The sequence below is a fragment of the Clupea harengus genome, chromosome 11 (genome assembly GCF_900700415.2).
Source record: "Clupea harengus chromosome 11, Ch_v2.0.2, whole genome shotgun sequence".
NCBI lineage: Eukaryota > Metazoa > Chordata > Actinopteri > Clupeiformes > Clupeidae > Clupea > Clupea harengus.
Window position 1 is genome coordinate 11,123,878 of NC_045162.1, and position 16,444 is coordinate 11,140,321.

Consider the following 16,444-nt stretch of genomic DNA (forward strand, 5'->3'; position numbering starts at 1 on the left):
TCACCTAGATGGTCGAACAGCTTTAACAGTGATGAAATGTAAGCTTTCAAAATATCCAATAGCTCACGTAGCCTATGTGTATGTTCCCTTAAGTACTTCAAAGGACAGGGGGATGAGAGGACTAAAGGGTACTTGGCCGCCTTAAATTGTTTGTGCAATGAGGCCATGTGTTTATGATATCGCTGCGTTCAGTCGACCCCCATTGAGCTGACCCAATAAACGCTACATAATAGTGAGAAAAAAACATTTGTGGACATGCCTGCCTCCCCCTAACCGCGGGGCGCAGAACAAAGTCTGCATATGGGGAGGGGAGCTGAGGGAGGAGGGAGGAGTGAGTAAGAGAGAAAGGGAGAGATTGACATTAAATCATCTGGTACTCTGGAAAGCTCCGCAACCAGAGCGGATTATCAGAACAGGTTTTTTTTTTTGACTGCCTCTTTTGCCTAACAGAACTCCCCCGTGTAACGACAGGGAGGAGTTAAACTGATTTGTGGGAGAACCGGGGTAACTTAAGACGTTTGGGAACGTTCCTTTAGCGAACACTCTTGGGGTTGCCAGCTGAGTGCAGACCACTAACATTCCGTCGGTTTAATCTACTGCTCGAGAAAACTTTGCTTCGTGAGACATATGTTCCTTGTGAGATAAAAAGGCGACTTCGACCGGTGCGGCTCATTTTAATATACAATGCGGTAGTGGTGTCCTGGCGGAAACGGTGATTGCTGATCCAAAACAGGGATAACAAAAGTAAAGGTAGGGTGTCAGCGCAACAGGTAAAGAGAAGTTCACGCCGTTCGTCAGAGAGAGATTAACACCAACAGTAACAACATGTCCAAATCCAACCTCACGGGAACTTACCACATGGTATCTCAAGATAATATGGATGGTTACCTCGCAGCTCTGGGTAAACATTTTTTGTATTTGTTCCTTTAACATGTATATATTACACGGTATGAGAAGGGCGACTTCCAGACAATGAGATCATCTTTACTCACTAATTCTGCCTTACCACGTCATCACTCCAGCTGCAGAAATGTCTTGCACAATGATTCAGGACAGATGATTGCAACCGTTATGCATACATCTGCATCGAATTTGTACTTCTCCTGCTCAGGATGAACAGATCTGTGCTAGGTGAGGATATGTTGTAGCTAACGCTGGAGCAGACTCGACCCAGATCAGTTCTAGGGTCCACCAACACCGTAGGCCTCGGTACAGTAGGCTACTCTTGTTACTTGACAATAGAAGGGAATCGTCAGTTTAGCTTCAAATGGGTGCGCCGAGGGAGACTGAGGAACGTGATTTGGATGTAGTGATGGAAGAGAGTGAAGTGTGTGTGTGTGTGTGTGTGTGTGTGTGTGTGTGTGTGTGTGTGTTCGCGATTCCAGTACCGATGAATCGTTTAGGTTCATGTAGTCAGACATGGAATGGTGAGGCGACGATGGATTTTTCATTAACGAAATGGCAGAGTAGTTGAAGAGAGGTGTTAATGTGGATTAACTATCTCTCTCTGTCTTTCACACACACACACACACACACACAGAGAGAGAGAGAGAGTCTCTCATTACCACACACAATCACTTATCCCACCCTTGTGCCTTTTTCTCCCTCTCTGTACTGCGCTCACACGCAAATGCTTTCTCTCATCCCCACACACAGTTTTTCTCACCAGTGTGTGTGTGTGTGTGTGTGTGAGTATCCCTTTAACTCTCTCACACACACACACACACACACACACACACACACACACAGACAGACACTCACACACAGTTTCTTTGATCATAATGCACTCAACCATTCTCTATCATCTCTCTGTCTCTCGTGTTACACACACACACACACACACACACACACACACACAGAGAGAGTGATGATCTCCCCTCTATCTGTTGTGTGCTCCAGATGTGAACTTTGCTCTGAGGAAGGTGGTGTGTATGCTGAGACCCACCAAGCAGATCCAACATGACCCCAGCAATGGACACATGGCCATCAAAACCGTCACCACCTTCAAGAACTTTGACATGGACTTCTACCTGGGCAAGGAGTTCACAGAGGACCTGGGTGCCGTTGATGGCCGCAAGTGCCAGGTGTGTGTTTGTGTGTGTGTTTTGTCTTTGTGTAGTTGAAGAAGTGGCTAGATTCCCCTTCACTTTCATTCCCTGATTATAATTAGTTCTTTATAAAGCCCCGTATTACGTTTCGTTAATCAGATTGGCAACCCAGCCCAAGGGCCTGAAGTGATTGTATCTTGTCAGTGTAACTAATTCCACCCTTTTAAAAAAAAACTTCTGCCTGTGGTGCAGGAACGCTGGTAGAGCACTCCTGCTGTGGGAAGAAATAGAAGATTAGAAGAGTGTGTGTGTGTGTGTGAGTGAGTGAGTGTCTGTGTGGGGGGATGTGTGTATGTGTGAGTGAGTGAGTGTGGGGGGATGTATGTGTGAGTGAGCGAGCGTGTGGGGGGATGTGTGTGTGTATGTGTGAGTGAGTGTCTGTGTGGGGGGATGTGTGTATGTATGTGTGAGTGAGTGAGTGTGTGGGGGGATGTATGTGTGAGTGAGTGTGTGGGGGGATGTATGTGTGTGTGTGTGTGTGGGGGGATGTATGTGTGTGTCTGAGTGAGTGTGTGGGGGGATGTGTGTGTGAGATGGAGAGGAACAATGCGAGATTTACTTTTACATAATTGGCTGGTGTTTCCATAAGCTTTTAAGTTAAGTTGTGACAAAATCTTCCTGAACAAAATATGTTTTGTTTTTACTGACTATGAGCTGCTTGTGTATGATATTAAAACTGTGACTTTGACAAAGTAGCTAATGCAGTAGCTCTGTGTAATTATGTCTGCAGCCTACATGGATTTATTTCTTCTGTATGAATATTGTGTGTGTGTGTGTGTGTGTATTTGCAGACGACAATCGACTGGCAGGGTGAAAAGCTGGTGTGTGACCAGAAGGGTGAGAAGGAAGGCAGAGGATGGACACACTGGCTGGAGGGAAACCAGCTGCACCTGGTAAGAAGGGAAGGATGAGGGAGAGAGGGAGGGCTAGAGGATACTCCGGGAAGAGAGGAGAGGAGCGGAGAGAGAGGGCTAGAGGAAACTCCGGGAAGAGAGGAGAGGATCGGACAGAGAGGGCTAGAGGAAACTCCGGGAGGAGAGGAGAGAGAGGAAACTCCGGGAGGAGAGGAAAGGAAACTTCGAGAGGGGAGGAGCGGGGAGGAGCGGGGAGGAGAGGAAACTCTGAGATGATAGGAGAGGAGAGAAGAGAAGGTTTTAGGTAGCAGTTCCTGGTGTTGATCTGGCCTCGATCCAGGCAGCCAGGGTGAGATTTGTCCCCGCAGCGTGCTGCTTCCTGGGGCTGAGGAGTGGAGGGGGGAGGGGCGGGATGGAGAGAGGCACAGACAGTAGTGGCTGTGGAAGAGAGAGTAGTCTTGAAAGAAAAGATTAAGTGGACAGGATGTGGTGGGGACTGAATGAAAAGAGAAGACGTTGTGTGTGATTTTGTTTTTATTTCATGGCAAATTACTGAAAATGTTACTTCAAATGTCACCTCTACAACTTGGTTATTCTTTTCTCTTCCTCTATTCCTTCTATCCCTCTCTTTCTGTGTCTCTATAGGAGCTGAGAGCAGAGGGGGTGGTTGCCAAGCAAGTTTTTAAGAAGGCAGAGTGAATGTGGGGGTCGTGACCAGAGTTTTGCCATGGCAACCAGTGCTCTGGTGGCCATAATGCTACACAGAGATGGAGGCCTTCCTGCCAAAGGTTTAATGTGATAGCGTTAGCATAGCCTTTATTATTATTCTTAAAAAAAAAGCAAAGGCAATGGAAGACATTAGTCCCTCCTCCTCCTCCTCCTCCCAATGCGATGGGTGTATGGACCTCAACTGGGGGCCCTGCCTGCTGTGGGTGAATCTGATTAAAAATTGTTTCCCCCTAACTGCGCTATCCCAAAATGGCCGCTGGGGGTGGAATAGATCTTCTAGATCCATACTGGATCCTGGCCAAATCTGTCCCCCAATCAGCTGGTGCCCAAATCTCAGACAGGAAGTAGAGCTGGCTGAGTCATGGCTGACCTCCTCCCACTCTCCATGGGAACAGAAGCGGTACATTCTCCAATGATGTAGCTAGTTTTCATGCATGCAAATACACTGTTACAACAACAGCATGACTTCTGTTCTCATTTCTCCATCTTGAGGCGTGTGTGTGTGTGTGTGTGAGTCCTAGTTGTTGTGATTGGGTTCCAACCTAATGACTACATACATCTCAGTGAATGGGTTTTTTACTGATGTGACTGTGAATCTGCATTTTGAAAGTGGAACTGAATGAAAACATGAATATAACTGGTGAAGTGTCCTATCCCACAGTGGCAACGAAAGTGAAAAGAATATTTGTGGCTTCAGCCCGTGATTCGGCTCTTCTCCAAAATGTAATGGGTTCTTCCTTGGCCCATGCTACACCCCTACAGCAGATTTGATGAAAATTAGCTTTTATTTTCTAAAGTTAGTTTTTGAATAATCCTGCTGACAGACAAACAGACAAACAAACAAAAAATATAACCTCCTTGGCTGAGGTAATGAATAGAGTAGCATTCTCTCCACTCGTCTGTTAAAGCAATGCTTTCCTGTGCCTCCATGGGGCAGTATCATGTTTTTAGAAAGACTTATGGAGTTCACTCTTCACACCTGCAGGGGGAGACAGCCACTAAAAGCAAAAGACAAAGTTCTGCTTCCTCTTCCTGCCCGCCACCAAAATCTCTCACTGCTTTTCACAACTTCAGATGTTTTTGTATTGGGGTACTTGAAAAAGAGGAGTTTATTCTAAACGACATAACAAAATACACAAAGACTATACAGTGTCAAACAAACAAGGACATTTGCGCTCGCCGATATAAATACAAGGACATTTCGACTCAACAGTTCATTGTGCTTCTCTGTGCCGTGTCCGATAGCCTTTCCCCTTTTTAACACTCAGCTTCTGTTATTACTCTTTTGTGGTTGTGTGTTGTAGACACGCTCGTTTAGCCGAAGTTGTCGACCGGACAGTCTTAGTGCAGGTATGAACCCAAACACATCCCCTCCTTCATCCTTAAGTTACCTGAGGAGAAAAAGATATTTGGCCCACTTGAATGCCCGTGTTAAGAACACAAACACACACATATTAGTGGCCAAATGCTCCACAGCTTGTCCCATTTGTGTGAGAGGGGGGGGGGGGGGCTGCGTGCCAGGCTTTAGGTCCCATGCCACTCATCCTCCTGTGGCTCTGATTGACAGACGGAAGATCCATTGCTGTCCCCACTAGGTCCCCAGGTGGCCGATGGCAGATGGATCAGTCTCATTGGTGAGGTTTGTGATGTCAGAGTTGGTGATGGGACGCACTCACATGATGAGATGGAGCTGGTCTCAACTGCAGGATGAGAGAAGTTGCCCTTGTGAACACAGACCTTCTCATTTTTTGGCTCTCAATTTAGTGCTAACCATCTTGATGAGCATTAAGAGTGAAAGGAGAAGTTGGGATGACTGCAGATAACACATGCACGCACCGAGTAGACAGGCACCATTTTAGATTCTTACTTTCAGATGCTTACAGCCTAGACCTAGAGTATTTGCCTCAAGGGACTGAGATCAAAATAAATCTCAACCTCAAATGGCATAGTTTTTAATGTCAATTTAAAAGGACAGAAATATATCTTTTTTTAAGTAATTCTAGTTCAATCCACTGGTCTCATGTTGCTCAGCCATGAGCTTCAGTGTTTGTGTGTCACTCATCCAGCTGTAGATGTCCCCGTATAAAGCAGCAGGTGTACTTTAGTCAGTGATGGTGTGTATTTGTGACTGTGGTATTGCTGACGTGGTTATCGTCATGACGATGAGTGATGTCGACTCATCTCAGTCCACTCATCCTGTGATGGTGTAGAATTTGTTTGTGTTTGTGTTGATGGTAACTGCCCTGTGATGGTCTGTAGTATAGACTTTGGGTCTCTCATTGGGTGTTTACCTGGACAGGTGAGTGGCATAATCTCGATGCAATCATTTTTGTAGAGTTCTTGCGGCGGTAGCAGTATGTCAGGGGCCAGGGCAGGCGAAACACTTACAACACAGTCATCTGGGAAACTCACTAAAATCACACAAGAAGGGAGGGCATAACATAGTTAATACAAGGTGTAATTCATTTATGATGGGTAGATCAGTGCACCTGACACACTGGCTCACGTACTATGAGTTGACGCGGACCCAGTTGTTTTCACAAAACTGGTTGACTTATGACTAACTAGCTTGAGTCATAGCTTGAAAGAACTAACATTGTGGAGACGAACATAGCAACAGCAGAACCATTTTTATAGCAAAAAAAAAAAAAAAAAGCATTATTTATTTGCTCATCTGTATTTCCTGTGGTGTAGAATGCAGTGAAAGCAATTCCAAAGGCTAAGTGCCCCGAGCTTATTACTGAGTGTGTGTTTATAAATGCCTTCACTGTTTATATGTAATCACAGACACACATATAAACACACACACAAAACAGTGGGTCTCCAGTTATAGCCTTCCGAACTAACTTTAACCACTTGACAAAAGGCAGACCCCTTTTCCACCAACGGGAACTAGGTATTCGATCTGGGATGATGCTACAAATGGAGTTGGTTCAACTTGTGACCCTTCTAAGAACTAGTTTGTTTTTCCACAGGCTGTTGTGAAGGAACGTAACTGAGTTGCCCCCCGGCTGTAGCGCTCCTACGGCTTGGCGAAATGAATGTGACTATAGAGACGATTTTAGAAAAATCTCATCTCCTCTCCTCCCCTCCCCAAACTGAACAACAGCAATGGCGGACTGGCAAGCGAGCATAGCTACTAATTTCTTACATCAATTGCCGTATTCGACTGGTTGCGTGTGCACTGGGCCAAAGTTTTGCACAATTATTATTCGACTGGGACTACACTGCTTTCCGTACCACACGCCGTGTAGCACTTTCTGCACAGAGGAGAACTAGCGGGCAGCTACTGTAAATGCACCACTGTCACACGATCGATCAAAATGGTCGGTGCGATCGAATCTGTTAAAAGTCAAAGTCAAACCCCTCTCCCCCTCTCTCTCTCTCTCTCTCTCTCTCTCTCTCTCTCTCTCTCTCTTTCTCTGAATATTAAGTTTGAGAGAGTGTTCATGTTCATGATCAATTTTCCAGGCTGAGAGCTGTTTCTTTGGCTGTCAAAACACGAAGAACTGGTTCTAGATTAGGCACCGGCTCTGAACCGGCCCTCGAACTGCCTTGGTGGAAAAGGGGTAACAAAAAGCAGAAATGTGCAGAGCAGAGCAGAGCACAGAGAGAGAGAGAGAGAGAGACAGACAGACAGACATTGAGCCATAATAACAGAGGCAAGGAAGTAACCGTGTGTTTCTGAGCTTGCACTTGCACGATGCTGCACTCTGTGGGTGCGTGTGTGTGTGTGTGTGTGTGTGTGTGTTGGCGTCTTGGCGGATGCGGATGTGGTGAGAGGTGCATCAGAGATGGAGCCACCGATGAGCACGTTTGCTGCGGTGTGTGACGCACAGCGTCGCCGTCGCATATGCGCTTGCATATGTCCATGCAGATTGCAGATAAGATGAACACTGCGCTGCTGCACACGAGTGCATCTCCGAACAGAGACTCCTGGGGTGGGGGGCAGTTCCTATGTTTGAACTAAGCCAGCCTCTCTTCTCAAATGCTCTGTATCCTCCCCCACAAATCTGCATGTGGCTGTATTTTTTATAAAAAAAATTTAAACACAATCCTGTAGGTTGGTTGGAGGCAAGCTGAGGGTGGAGAGAACCCGTGTCATCACTCACAGAGGGGAAACTATCTTCTGGTGAATCGGTTCGGGTTGATTTAAAACCCTGTTCTGAAGAGAAGAGAGTGAATGAAATTTCGGGAATTGAGAATTTCCCTCCGCTATAGCCGCCTTTCATGTGGTCTGTAAGTGTTGCTTTGATCTGGTGAGTGCAGTGGCGATGTGGGTGTGAGTTTAACAAAGCCCTTCCGCTGTTGTCAGCTCACCTGGATTTGCTCTCTCTGCCTGAAACTATCCCAGACCACGCTGTAGTCATACACACCTGTGTGTCGTGATCGGCGCTTGGCCTTCCAGTAAAAGTAGGCTGCGATGATGAGGGCAGAGACGATTAGTCCCACCCATAAGCCCGCGGGTAATAACCAATAACCATCTGTGATAGGAAGACAAAGATGTCAGTCAAACTTACATAGAACGTCTCTGAGCAGTCACTGGATTCTGCCTAAAGGCTTTCAGATGCCATGATGATTGGTTGGATTTGAGATTGTACCATTCCCAGAGGTATTCCCATCCCCTGCATACTCCTCATAGAGAATATGAAAAGGGTGGTTTTAAGGTCCTTCCTTGTTGTGATGTTGAAGCAAAAGTCTAATTTATATCATGCAATATGAAACTCAAATGTAGGTGTTTAGATGGAGCACAGCACAAATGTTTAGTCACAAAAGAACCCTTTGGGTGTTGGAATGGAGCACAGCACAAATATTAAGTCACAAAAGAACCAAGTACTTACGAGGAGTAGAACACAGCGGTTTGTCACACACAGCATCTGTTATGTCAGTGCCTTTCTGCTTAACTTCCTGGCCCTCACAACTGAGGAATAAACAAACAAACAAATCAGACATCATGATATTTCACCATCTCAGTCTCGCGCAAGGTCACCTTAGAGCCATGAGAAACTCACAAAGAAATCTCTCTGTCTGTGTAACAAAGAGGCATTCTGGTCTTAAAAGTGCTCAGGACTTAAGGATTACCTGCAGTGCTTGACAACAGAAAAGTTGGGCAATCAATAGAATTACTCAGACTTCAGGTAATATCGTAATTACGAGCATATGAATGGCCAAATAAAGCTGGAATATTTGGTGGGAAACTTGATTTTTTCTTTGATACCCAAGTTGCCAAGAAGTGATGTTAAGAGGGCGTGTCTCTACCAAAATTGGCATGGCATCAATAGATAATAAGAATGTGTTTATTTAATACCATCTTGTTGTACATTTAATGTCTGTATGGCAATTGCTTCAACAAAGTCATTTTCATAAACAGAGAGTAAGATTTGGACTTTGTTGCTGATTTTCTTAAATAAGAGTGACTTCATATGCCTAAGAATGATTCACTGCATGTAGGTCTCTCGATATCTATGGTTCACTGGCTAGGAGCTGCATGTAGGTCTCTTCATGTCTATGGTTCACTGGCTAAGAGCTGCATGTAGGTCTCTTTATATCTATGGTTCACTGGCTAAGAGCTGCATGTAAGTCTCTTCATGTCTATGGTTCACTGGCTAAGAGCTGTATGTAGGTCTCTTTATATCTATGGTTCACTGGCTTTGAGGTCCAGACAGGTAACCTGTCTCTGACGCCCAAGACTAATTTGTATGATTGAGAAAACATCAAACATAAAAACGGTGTCTTTGACGGGTCATCCATTTTTGAAAGATGCTTCCTTATTGGTGCTGGATTTCCAACCAGGGACATGAATACGTGACAAGACGTAATTCGGTTTCTGAACTTGGAAGAAGGATCTTACAACAAGCACTTGAAGGCAGCTTTAAGCTCCAGCAGCAGTGTTGCAGAGGATCCACCCTTGTTATAGTGAGCATTCAACAAATGCACACCAGGGTGAAAAGTCAAAAACATCACTGACAAATCACTGATGGAATAGTTGGTTCTTTATGCTGTGTCTCTTATGTCATGGGTATTAAATATACCAGCCCATACAGACCCCAAAATATGTGAGTTCCACTACACACACACACACACACACACACACTCTGGAGTAAACCTAAATCCACACCTTCTTGAACTTTCCACAATGTTCCGTTAAGGAATTACCTACATTTAAGCTACTCAAGTTGACCATATCCCATTCTTCTGTTGTACAGTGTTAATTATAAAAACTGTATCAATTTGATCTTACAGTTGATCGTTTATGTATTAAATCATGTTTTCTTTTTTTCTCCTATTTGCTTGAGTAATTCACTTTCCCCATCTTTTATCTCCTTCCATCAGCTCTGTGAGACATATACCGTAGCTGTAGGTGACACATACAAGTGATCAGTCATCAAAGCAAAAAGCTCTGACACCTGGAAACATCCTGTTGTGTGTGTGTGTGTGCGTGCGTGTGAAAGTGTGAAAGTGTGAATGGCTGATTATCTGTTTGGTCGTTTCTGTGTGTCTGATGTCTGTGATTGAGATCATATTCAAACCAAATACATTTCCTTTGCAGAGCTGTGATAAAAATCGAGCTGTCGTCAAACAAATGTCCCTCACTAACCTAGTGTCCTGTTTTCAACTCTAACTCTGACTACTGCAGTGATGCTACCTCCACTAATGCTTGATGACCGGGTTTGTCTTAATAGACATTGATTCGTTAAAGTGCCTTGAGACAGATGTCACTAGTTATAAGATATAAAGATATAAAGATATACATCAAATCAAACAAAGAATCCTTATCAAAGAGTGTTCTGAGTTGTTACAAATGTTTTTGGAGAATACATTTGCCAGTTCACCTTAATGGACTAGATGTACGTATGTAAGAGTTTCTAATTCATGCTCCATAAAGGTCTGTACAAAATCCTCAAAAATAACCCTGAATAAAGTTTTAAGTTAAATCATTGAATTTCCCCACGGCGCCACTGTAAAACTGAACCTGAAACCAAACACTAAAGACAGACGTATGGTTAAAATGGCGGCGGGCGAGTGGGCGATGTGTGTGGTGGTCTAACCTGATATAGCTGAGTAACCGAGGAAAACACCTCTGTTGTGATGGGAACCCAAGGCTGAGCATAAGTATAACATTTGGTGGAAACACCCTCATAACACAAATAGCTTTTAAAATAAAACTTTTCTTTCACGAAAATGCATTGGGTTTACACACCACAATACAGACTTTACAGTACTTATCTAATTGGCTAGTTTACTCTCTACCAGTGACAGACGCTCATAACTTTTTATCTACAACATATATCTAGCCACTGCAGTAACAACGCAGAATGCAGCTTTGCTGAAAAGACAGGGTGCTCTTGCAAACACCTCATTAGTTACAACTACCCAATCAGCAAGCTGCGTCATATCACTGAGTGACTCCATTTTCTCTTGTAAGTTACTGGAAGTGTTACTCCTAACCCCCTGAGGGTGGTGCTGTTTTACAGGTGCATTGTCAGGCTTTGTTTGGCTTTTTCTGACTCCAGAGTTACAATATTTGCAATGACACTGCAGAAACTGCAACTAGAACTAGAAGTGCAGCTCTAGAAACTAGAAACTCACACTAGGATACAGAGGATATTAAGGTACTTTTGCTTTCAGTGTTATGAGGGAATCTCTGTTGCAGTAAATTCTGAATGAATACATGAAAACATGCAACAGAAGTGATGCAACAGAAGAAACAGTGCATTTTCTATACTCGTGTGTGTGTGCATGTGTTCATTCGTATGTGTGTGAGTGTGTGTGTGTGTGTGTGTGTGTGTGTGTGTGTGTGTGTGTGTGTGTGTGTGTGTGTGTGTGTGTGTGTGTGTGTGTGTGTGTGTGCGCACGTTGTGCATGTGTGCCTGACTGTGTGTGTGTAGTATGCCCACTTACTTGGTGTGTGGACGACAAGGTGAATAGCCAGTGACGTTACTGAAGGTTCCTTGAGGACAAGGTTCACAGCTGGTGTCTTCTGAAGCTCCTGTAATACAGAATGTCTCGCTCAGCCAAGGAAAGAATCTACGGCAGCATTCCCAATTCACCCTCAGCTGAAGGAAAGAATCTACGGCAGCATTCCCAATTCACCCTCAGCTGACGGAAAGAATCTACGGCAGCGTTCCCAATTCACCCTGCTTGTCTGGCCTGGTTCATTCAACGTATCCAAACTTCCCTCTTTGACAAATTTCACTCTATTGGAAACATGGTGCATCACAGAGACCTCATTCTATCAGAAACATGCCCTTAGGGAGGCAGCGACAGCCTGTTGATCCTTCCACCCTTCACCTGATTGAAATCAATGAATTGATTAAACTATTATTGATTAGCTTACCAAATTTCACAGCACCCTGCCCAGGCCTGCATTTGGTACGGACTTCGCAATGCGTGCAGCTCACAGCTTTCGGGTCTGTGCAGTAGAAGCCTTCCTCGCACTCACACTGGACGTCTCTGTCCGGCAGACAACTCGTCTTCTCCCTCAGGTGCTCAGCTGAGAGAAGAGGGAGAGGGAGAGATAGAGAGAAGAGAGAAGAGGGAGAGGTGGAATATGTGCCTACTAAAATAAAAACAGGGTATAGAGAAAATTATGATAGTCAGGAACCAGAGAGAGAAATGGAGAGAGAAGAGGAGAGAGAGAGAGAGAGAAGAGAGAGCAACAAGGATGAATAGAGAGGAATAGTGGGATAGTGAGGAATAGAGTGAGGGAAGGATGGAAAGGGAGAGAGAGTGTGTGTGTGTGTGTGTGTGTAATTACCGGAGGAGCAGTCTTTGCACACTATGCATTTAAGAAGGTTGTTGTCTCCCTCAGTGTAGTGATTCTTGGGACAGCGGGCACAGTTTGTGCTGTTCTTGAGCGTACTACAGTCAGTGACCATGTATTCACCTGGGGGAGAGAAAGAGAGAGTTGGATGGATGCAGAGAGAGAGAGAGGGGTTAAGAAGAGTTGTATGAAGAGTTAGCATTCTGCTATGAGTCTCTGCTGCTATGTTTTCCAGCCTTGGGGGGTAAACTCATGATTATGAACTTGTGTATATGAGAGCCAGTTGTCACTATGATTGCTGTTATTAGCCTCCATGTTCTTGTGTATATGAGACCCAGTTGTCACTATGATTGCTGTTATTAGCCTCCATGTTCTTGTGAATATGAGACCCAGAGTTGCCGAAGCTTTGCCAGATCTGTTTCAGAAGCAGTTCCATAATCACCAGTGGAATTTCTAAATTTGCATTCTAAATTTTGCTAAGAATGAATGTATGGTTTCTCCTCACTTATCTCATTCATTACAAGGCTTGAATTGCTATATATATACACACACACTACCGTTCAAAAGTTTGGGGCCACTTAGAAATGTCCTTATTTTTCAAAGAAAAGCAATGTTTTTTTCAATGATTAAATGAATCAGAAATACACTCTATACATTGTTAATGTGGTAAATTACTATTCTAGGTGGAAACATCTGTTTTTTAATGAAATATCTACATAGGTGTATAGAGGCCCATTTCCAGCAACTATCACTCCAGTGTTCTAATGGTACATTGTGTTTGCTAATCGCCTTAGAAGACTACTGGATGATTAGAAAACCCTTGAAAACCCTTGTGCAATTATGTTAGCACAGCTGAAAACTATTTTGCTGGTGAGAGAAGCTATAAAATTGGCCTTCCTTTGAGCTAGTTGAGTATCTGGAGCATCACATTTGTGGGTTCGATTATACTCTCAAAATGGCCAGAAAAAGAGAACTTTCATGTGAAACTCGCCAGTCTATTCTTGTTCTTAGAAATTAAGGCTGTTCCATGCAAAAAATGGCGAAGAAACTGAAAATGTCCTACAATTGTGTGTACTACTCCCTTCAGAGAACAGCACAAATGGGCTCTAACCAGAGTAGAAAGAGAAGTGGGAGGCCCTGGTGCACAACTCAGTAAGAAGACAAGTATATTAGAGTCTCTAGTTTGAGAAATAGATGCCTCACAGGTCCTCAACGGGCAGCTTCTTTAAATGATACCTGCAAAACGCCAGTGTCAACGTCTACAGTGAAGAGGCAACTCTGGGATGCTGGCCTGATGAGTGGCAAAGAAAAAGCCATATCTGAGACTGGCCAATAAAAAGAAAAGATTGATATGGGCGAAATAACACAGACATTGGACAGAGGAAGATTGGAAAAAAAGTGTTATGGACAGACGAATCAAAGTTTGAGGTGTTTGGATCACACAGAAGAACATTTGTGAGACGCAGAATAGGTGAAAAGAGGCTGGAAGAGTGCCTGACGCCATCTGTCAAGCATGGTGGAGGTAATGTGATGGTCTGGGGCTGCTTTGGTGCTGGTGAAGTGGGAGATTTGTACAAGGTAAAAGGGATTTTAAATAAGGAAGGCTATCACTCCATTTTGCAATGCCATGCCATACCCTGTGTACAACGCTTGATTGGAGCCAATTTCCTCCTACAACAGGACAATGACCCAAAGCACACCTCCAAATTATGCAAGAAATATTTAGGGAAGAAGCAGGCAGCTGGTATGCTGTCTGTAATAGAGTGGCCAGCGCTGTCACCAGATCTCAACCCCATTGAGCTGTTGTGGGAGCAGCTTGACCGTATGGTACGCAAGAAGTGCCCATCAAGCCAATCCAACTTGTGGGAGGTGCTTCAGGAAGTGTGGGGTGAAATTTCTACAGATTACCTCAACAAATTAACAACTAGAATGCCAAAGGTCTGCAATGCTGTAATTGCTGCAAATGGAGCATTCTTTGACAAAAGCAAAGTTTGAAGAACAAAATTAAAATTTCAAATAAAAATCATTATTTCTAACCTTGTCAATGTCTTGACTATATTTTCTATTCATTTTGCAACACATTTGATAAATAAAAGTGTGAGTTTTCATGGAAAACACGAAATGATCTGGGTGACCCCAAACTTTTGAACGGTAGTATATATATATATATATATATATATATCATTTTTTTTAATCTGGTTTTATAGTATTTGTTCTTTTGTTTCTATTACCTTTGACATAACCGAGACAATATATTACCAAGATGAAACAAAATGAATGCTTAAGAGTTACAGGGTCAGACCATGTGCAAAGAAATCAACAAATACTCACGTATGCATGACAATTTGTGCAATATTGTATTGAACTCTTGAGATTTTGAGGAATCCAAAGACCTAGACAGCAGGTGGCTGACACAGAGGGCAACTACTTACGGTAAACTACTGAACACTGAATATTCAAAACCAAGGCAGTCCTAAAGACACGGGGGAATTTCCATGTTATACACTGTTATCGTGGAAAGTTTCAGCACACCTCACCACAGTAACACACATTGTGTCACTTTGCATATGATTTTTTTTCTAAGCACCCCACAGATTTTTCTTTTCTTTAAAGACTTCCTGTACCCCCTGGGAACTCCACCCAGCCCCAGCATCCCCATCTCCACCTGGGTCTATAATTCCAGAGGTTGATGCAAGCATCGGTGCCAGCTGAGACCGCTGTATCTGTGATATGATCATGTGAATGGCGCTGGCATAAGAGAGGAATGAGTAGAATGTTTTTCTACTATGATCTTATCCCGTGTAAGCACGAAGTGACTCACTGTATCACAACTCATCAGAGTGCACGATACATTTCCGCAAGTTTGTAAGAGCAAATAACGCGCATTTGGTTGTTATAGCAATATTTCCGTTAATAAGAAATAAGTTAGAACTTAGCATGATTGCAATTATTTGCTTTTGCTGTTCATGTCGTTATGCTGAAGAACATTACACACCATGCACAATTCTACTACCAGCATCCTCACTGACGATCCAACTAGAAATATAGCAACACGAGCCAGGTGGACAAATCATTTAGAAACCAAACAGCAACAATCATAGAACGAAGCTAAAGCTAACTAAAAGAATTCACAAGAATCAAACATGTCAGTAAAATTAATTTCTACATCACAAGCTCATCAGATGATGCATTCCTTGGAGCTAGACTAAAGAAAAGGAAATCAAGATATTCACATCGGGAAACACAGGTGCTATCTCTGCGCACTTGTTTACAAGAGGGGAAAAAACTCAATATCATGTCATATCACCACAAGGAGAAGCCTATTTCTTAGATCAAATCTCACAGATAATGCATTTGAATCATCAAATCATCCTCACAAGTTCATGATTAACATTTATAACCGAAAAGAAAATCAATACATTTTGCAGGATCATAGACCTGCATCATGGACATAGACAGCACCATAAATTATCACCACAGTAGGAGGACAACTTACCTTTAGGGCATTTGTCACAGCCCATGTTGTCAGCTGAGCAATGGTAGAATAGTAGAAGACGGCGGAGCCAGTGAAAAGCAGGGAGTTTTACAGCTCCTTCTAACTCAGTCTCTGCGTATCGTCACAAAAAATTCCCTTGCTTACTTGTCAGCCACTGTACTGTATAAGAGTTGTTTAGAAAATGAACATGCCCTCTTCACCCCCTCTCTAATGAAATTTCAAAATGTTTCTGCCTTTGATTTTGGGGTAAGTGCGGATCTTACGTCACTGCGCGTCCCTCCCACGGGCAGACAAGCGTCTCACTTCTCCTTTTGAACTTTCTGATCTGATCTCCCTGCACGACCTCCTCTTCTCTTCAGAAGTACAGGCTACGGTTCAAACTACAAATACGTATTTCTTTGTCCTCATAGGGACCAAGTGGAACTTCCTTTTATTCCTTCCTCGATCTTTGTTTTTTTCTTTTAACTCCCTCCCTTTTGCGGAAAGGCCCATG

The 16,444-nt window shown here is 43.6% G+C and overlaps 2 protein-coding genes across 3 annotated transcripts in view; one reads left to right on the forward strand and one right to left on the reverse strand.

The window, feature by feature from the left end:
- The first annotated feature begins 389 nt into the window (after positions 1-389).
- rbp5 (retinol binding protein 1a, cellular) lies at positions 390-4,150 on the forward strand. The gene is made up of 4 exons (XM_012829152.3): positions 390-901; positions 1,900-2,084; positions 2,900-3,001; positions 3,608-4,150. The coding sequence occupies exons 1-4, from the start codon at positions 826-828 to the stop codon at positions 3,659-3,661; spliced, it is 417 nt and encodes a 138-aa protein (XP_012684606.1). The 5' UTR covers positions 390-825; the 3' UTR covers positions 3,662-4,150.
- A 632-nt stretch (positions 4,151-4,782) lies between these two features.
- Positions 4,783-16,444, reverse strand: part of LOC105901608 (tumor necrosis factor receptor superfamily member 3) — a 12,150-nt gene continuing 488 nt past the window's right edge. Inside the window, exons 1-8 of one of the 2 annotated variants that reach the window (XM_012829091.3) lie at positions 15,952-16,444; positions 12,450-12,578; positions 12,030-12,185; positions 11,594-11,681; positions 8,533-8,612; positions 8,068-8,175; positions 5,983-6,102; positions 4,783-5,391 (exon numbers count right to left, since the gene is read on the reverse strand). The exon at positions 15,952-16,444 is cut by the window's right edge and continues 488 nt beyond it. In XM_012829091.3, coding sequence (XP_012684545.1) covers positions 5,216-5,391; positions 5,983-6,102; positions 8,068-8,175; positions 8,533-8,612; positions 11,594-11,681; positions 12,030-12,185; positions 12,450-12,578; positions 15,952-15,976 — 882 coding nt within the window. In that variant the 5' untranslated portion in view covers positions 15,977-16,444 and the 3' untranslated portion in view covers positions 4,783-5,215. Of the gene's footprint in view, positions 5,392-5,982; positions 6,103-8,011; positions 8,176-8,532; positions 8,613-11,593; positions 11,682-12,029; positions 12,186-12,449; positions 12,579-15,951 lie in introns of those variants that run through there. The other variant, XM_031575628.2, reaches the window with a different exon arrangement.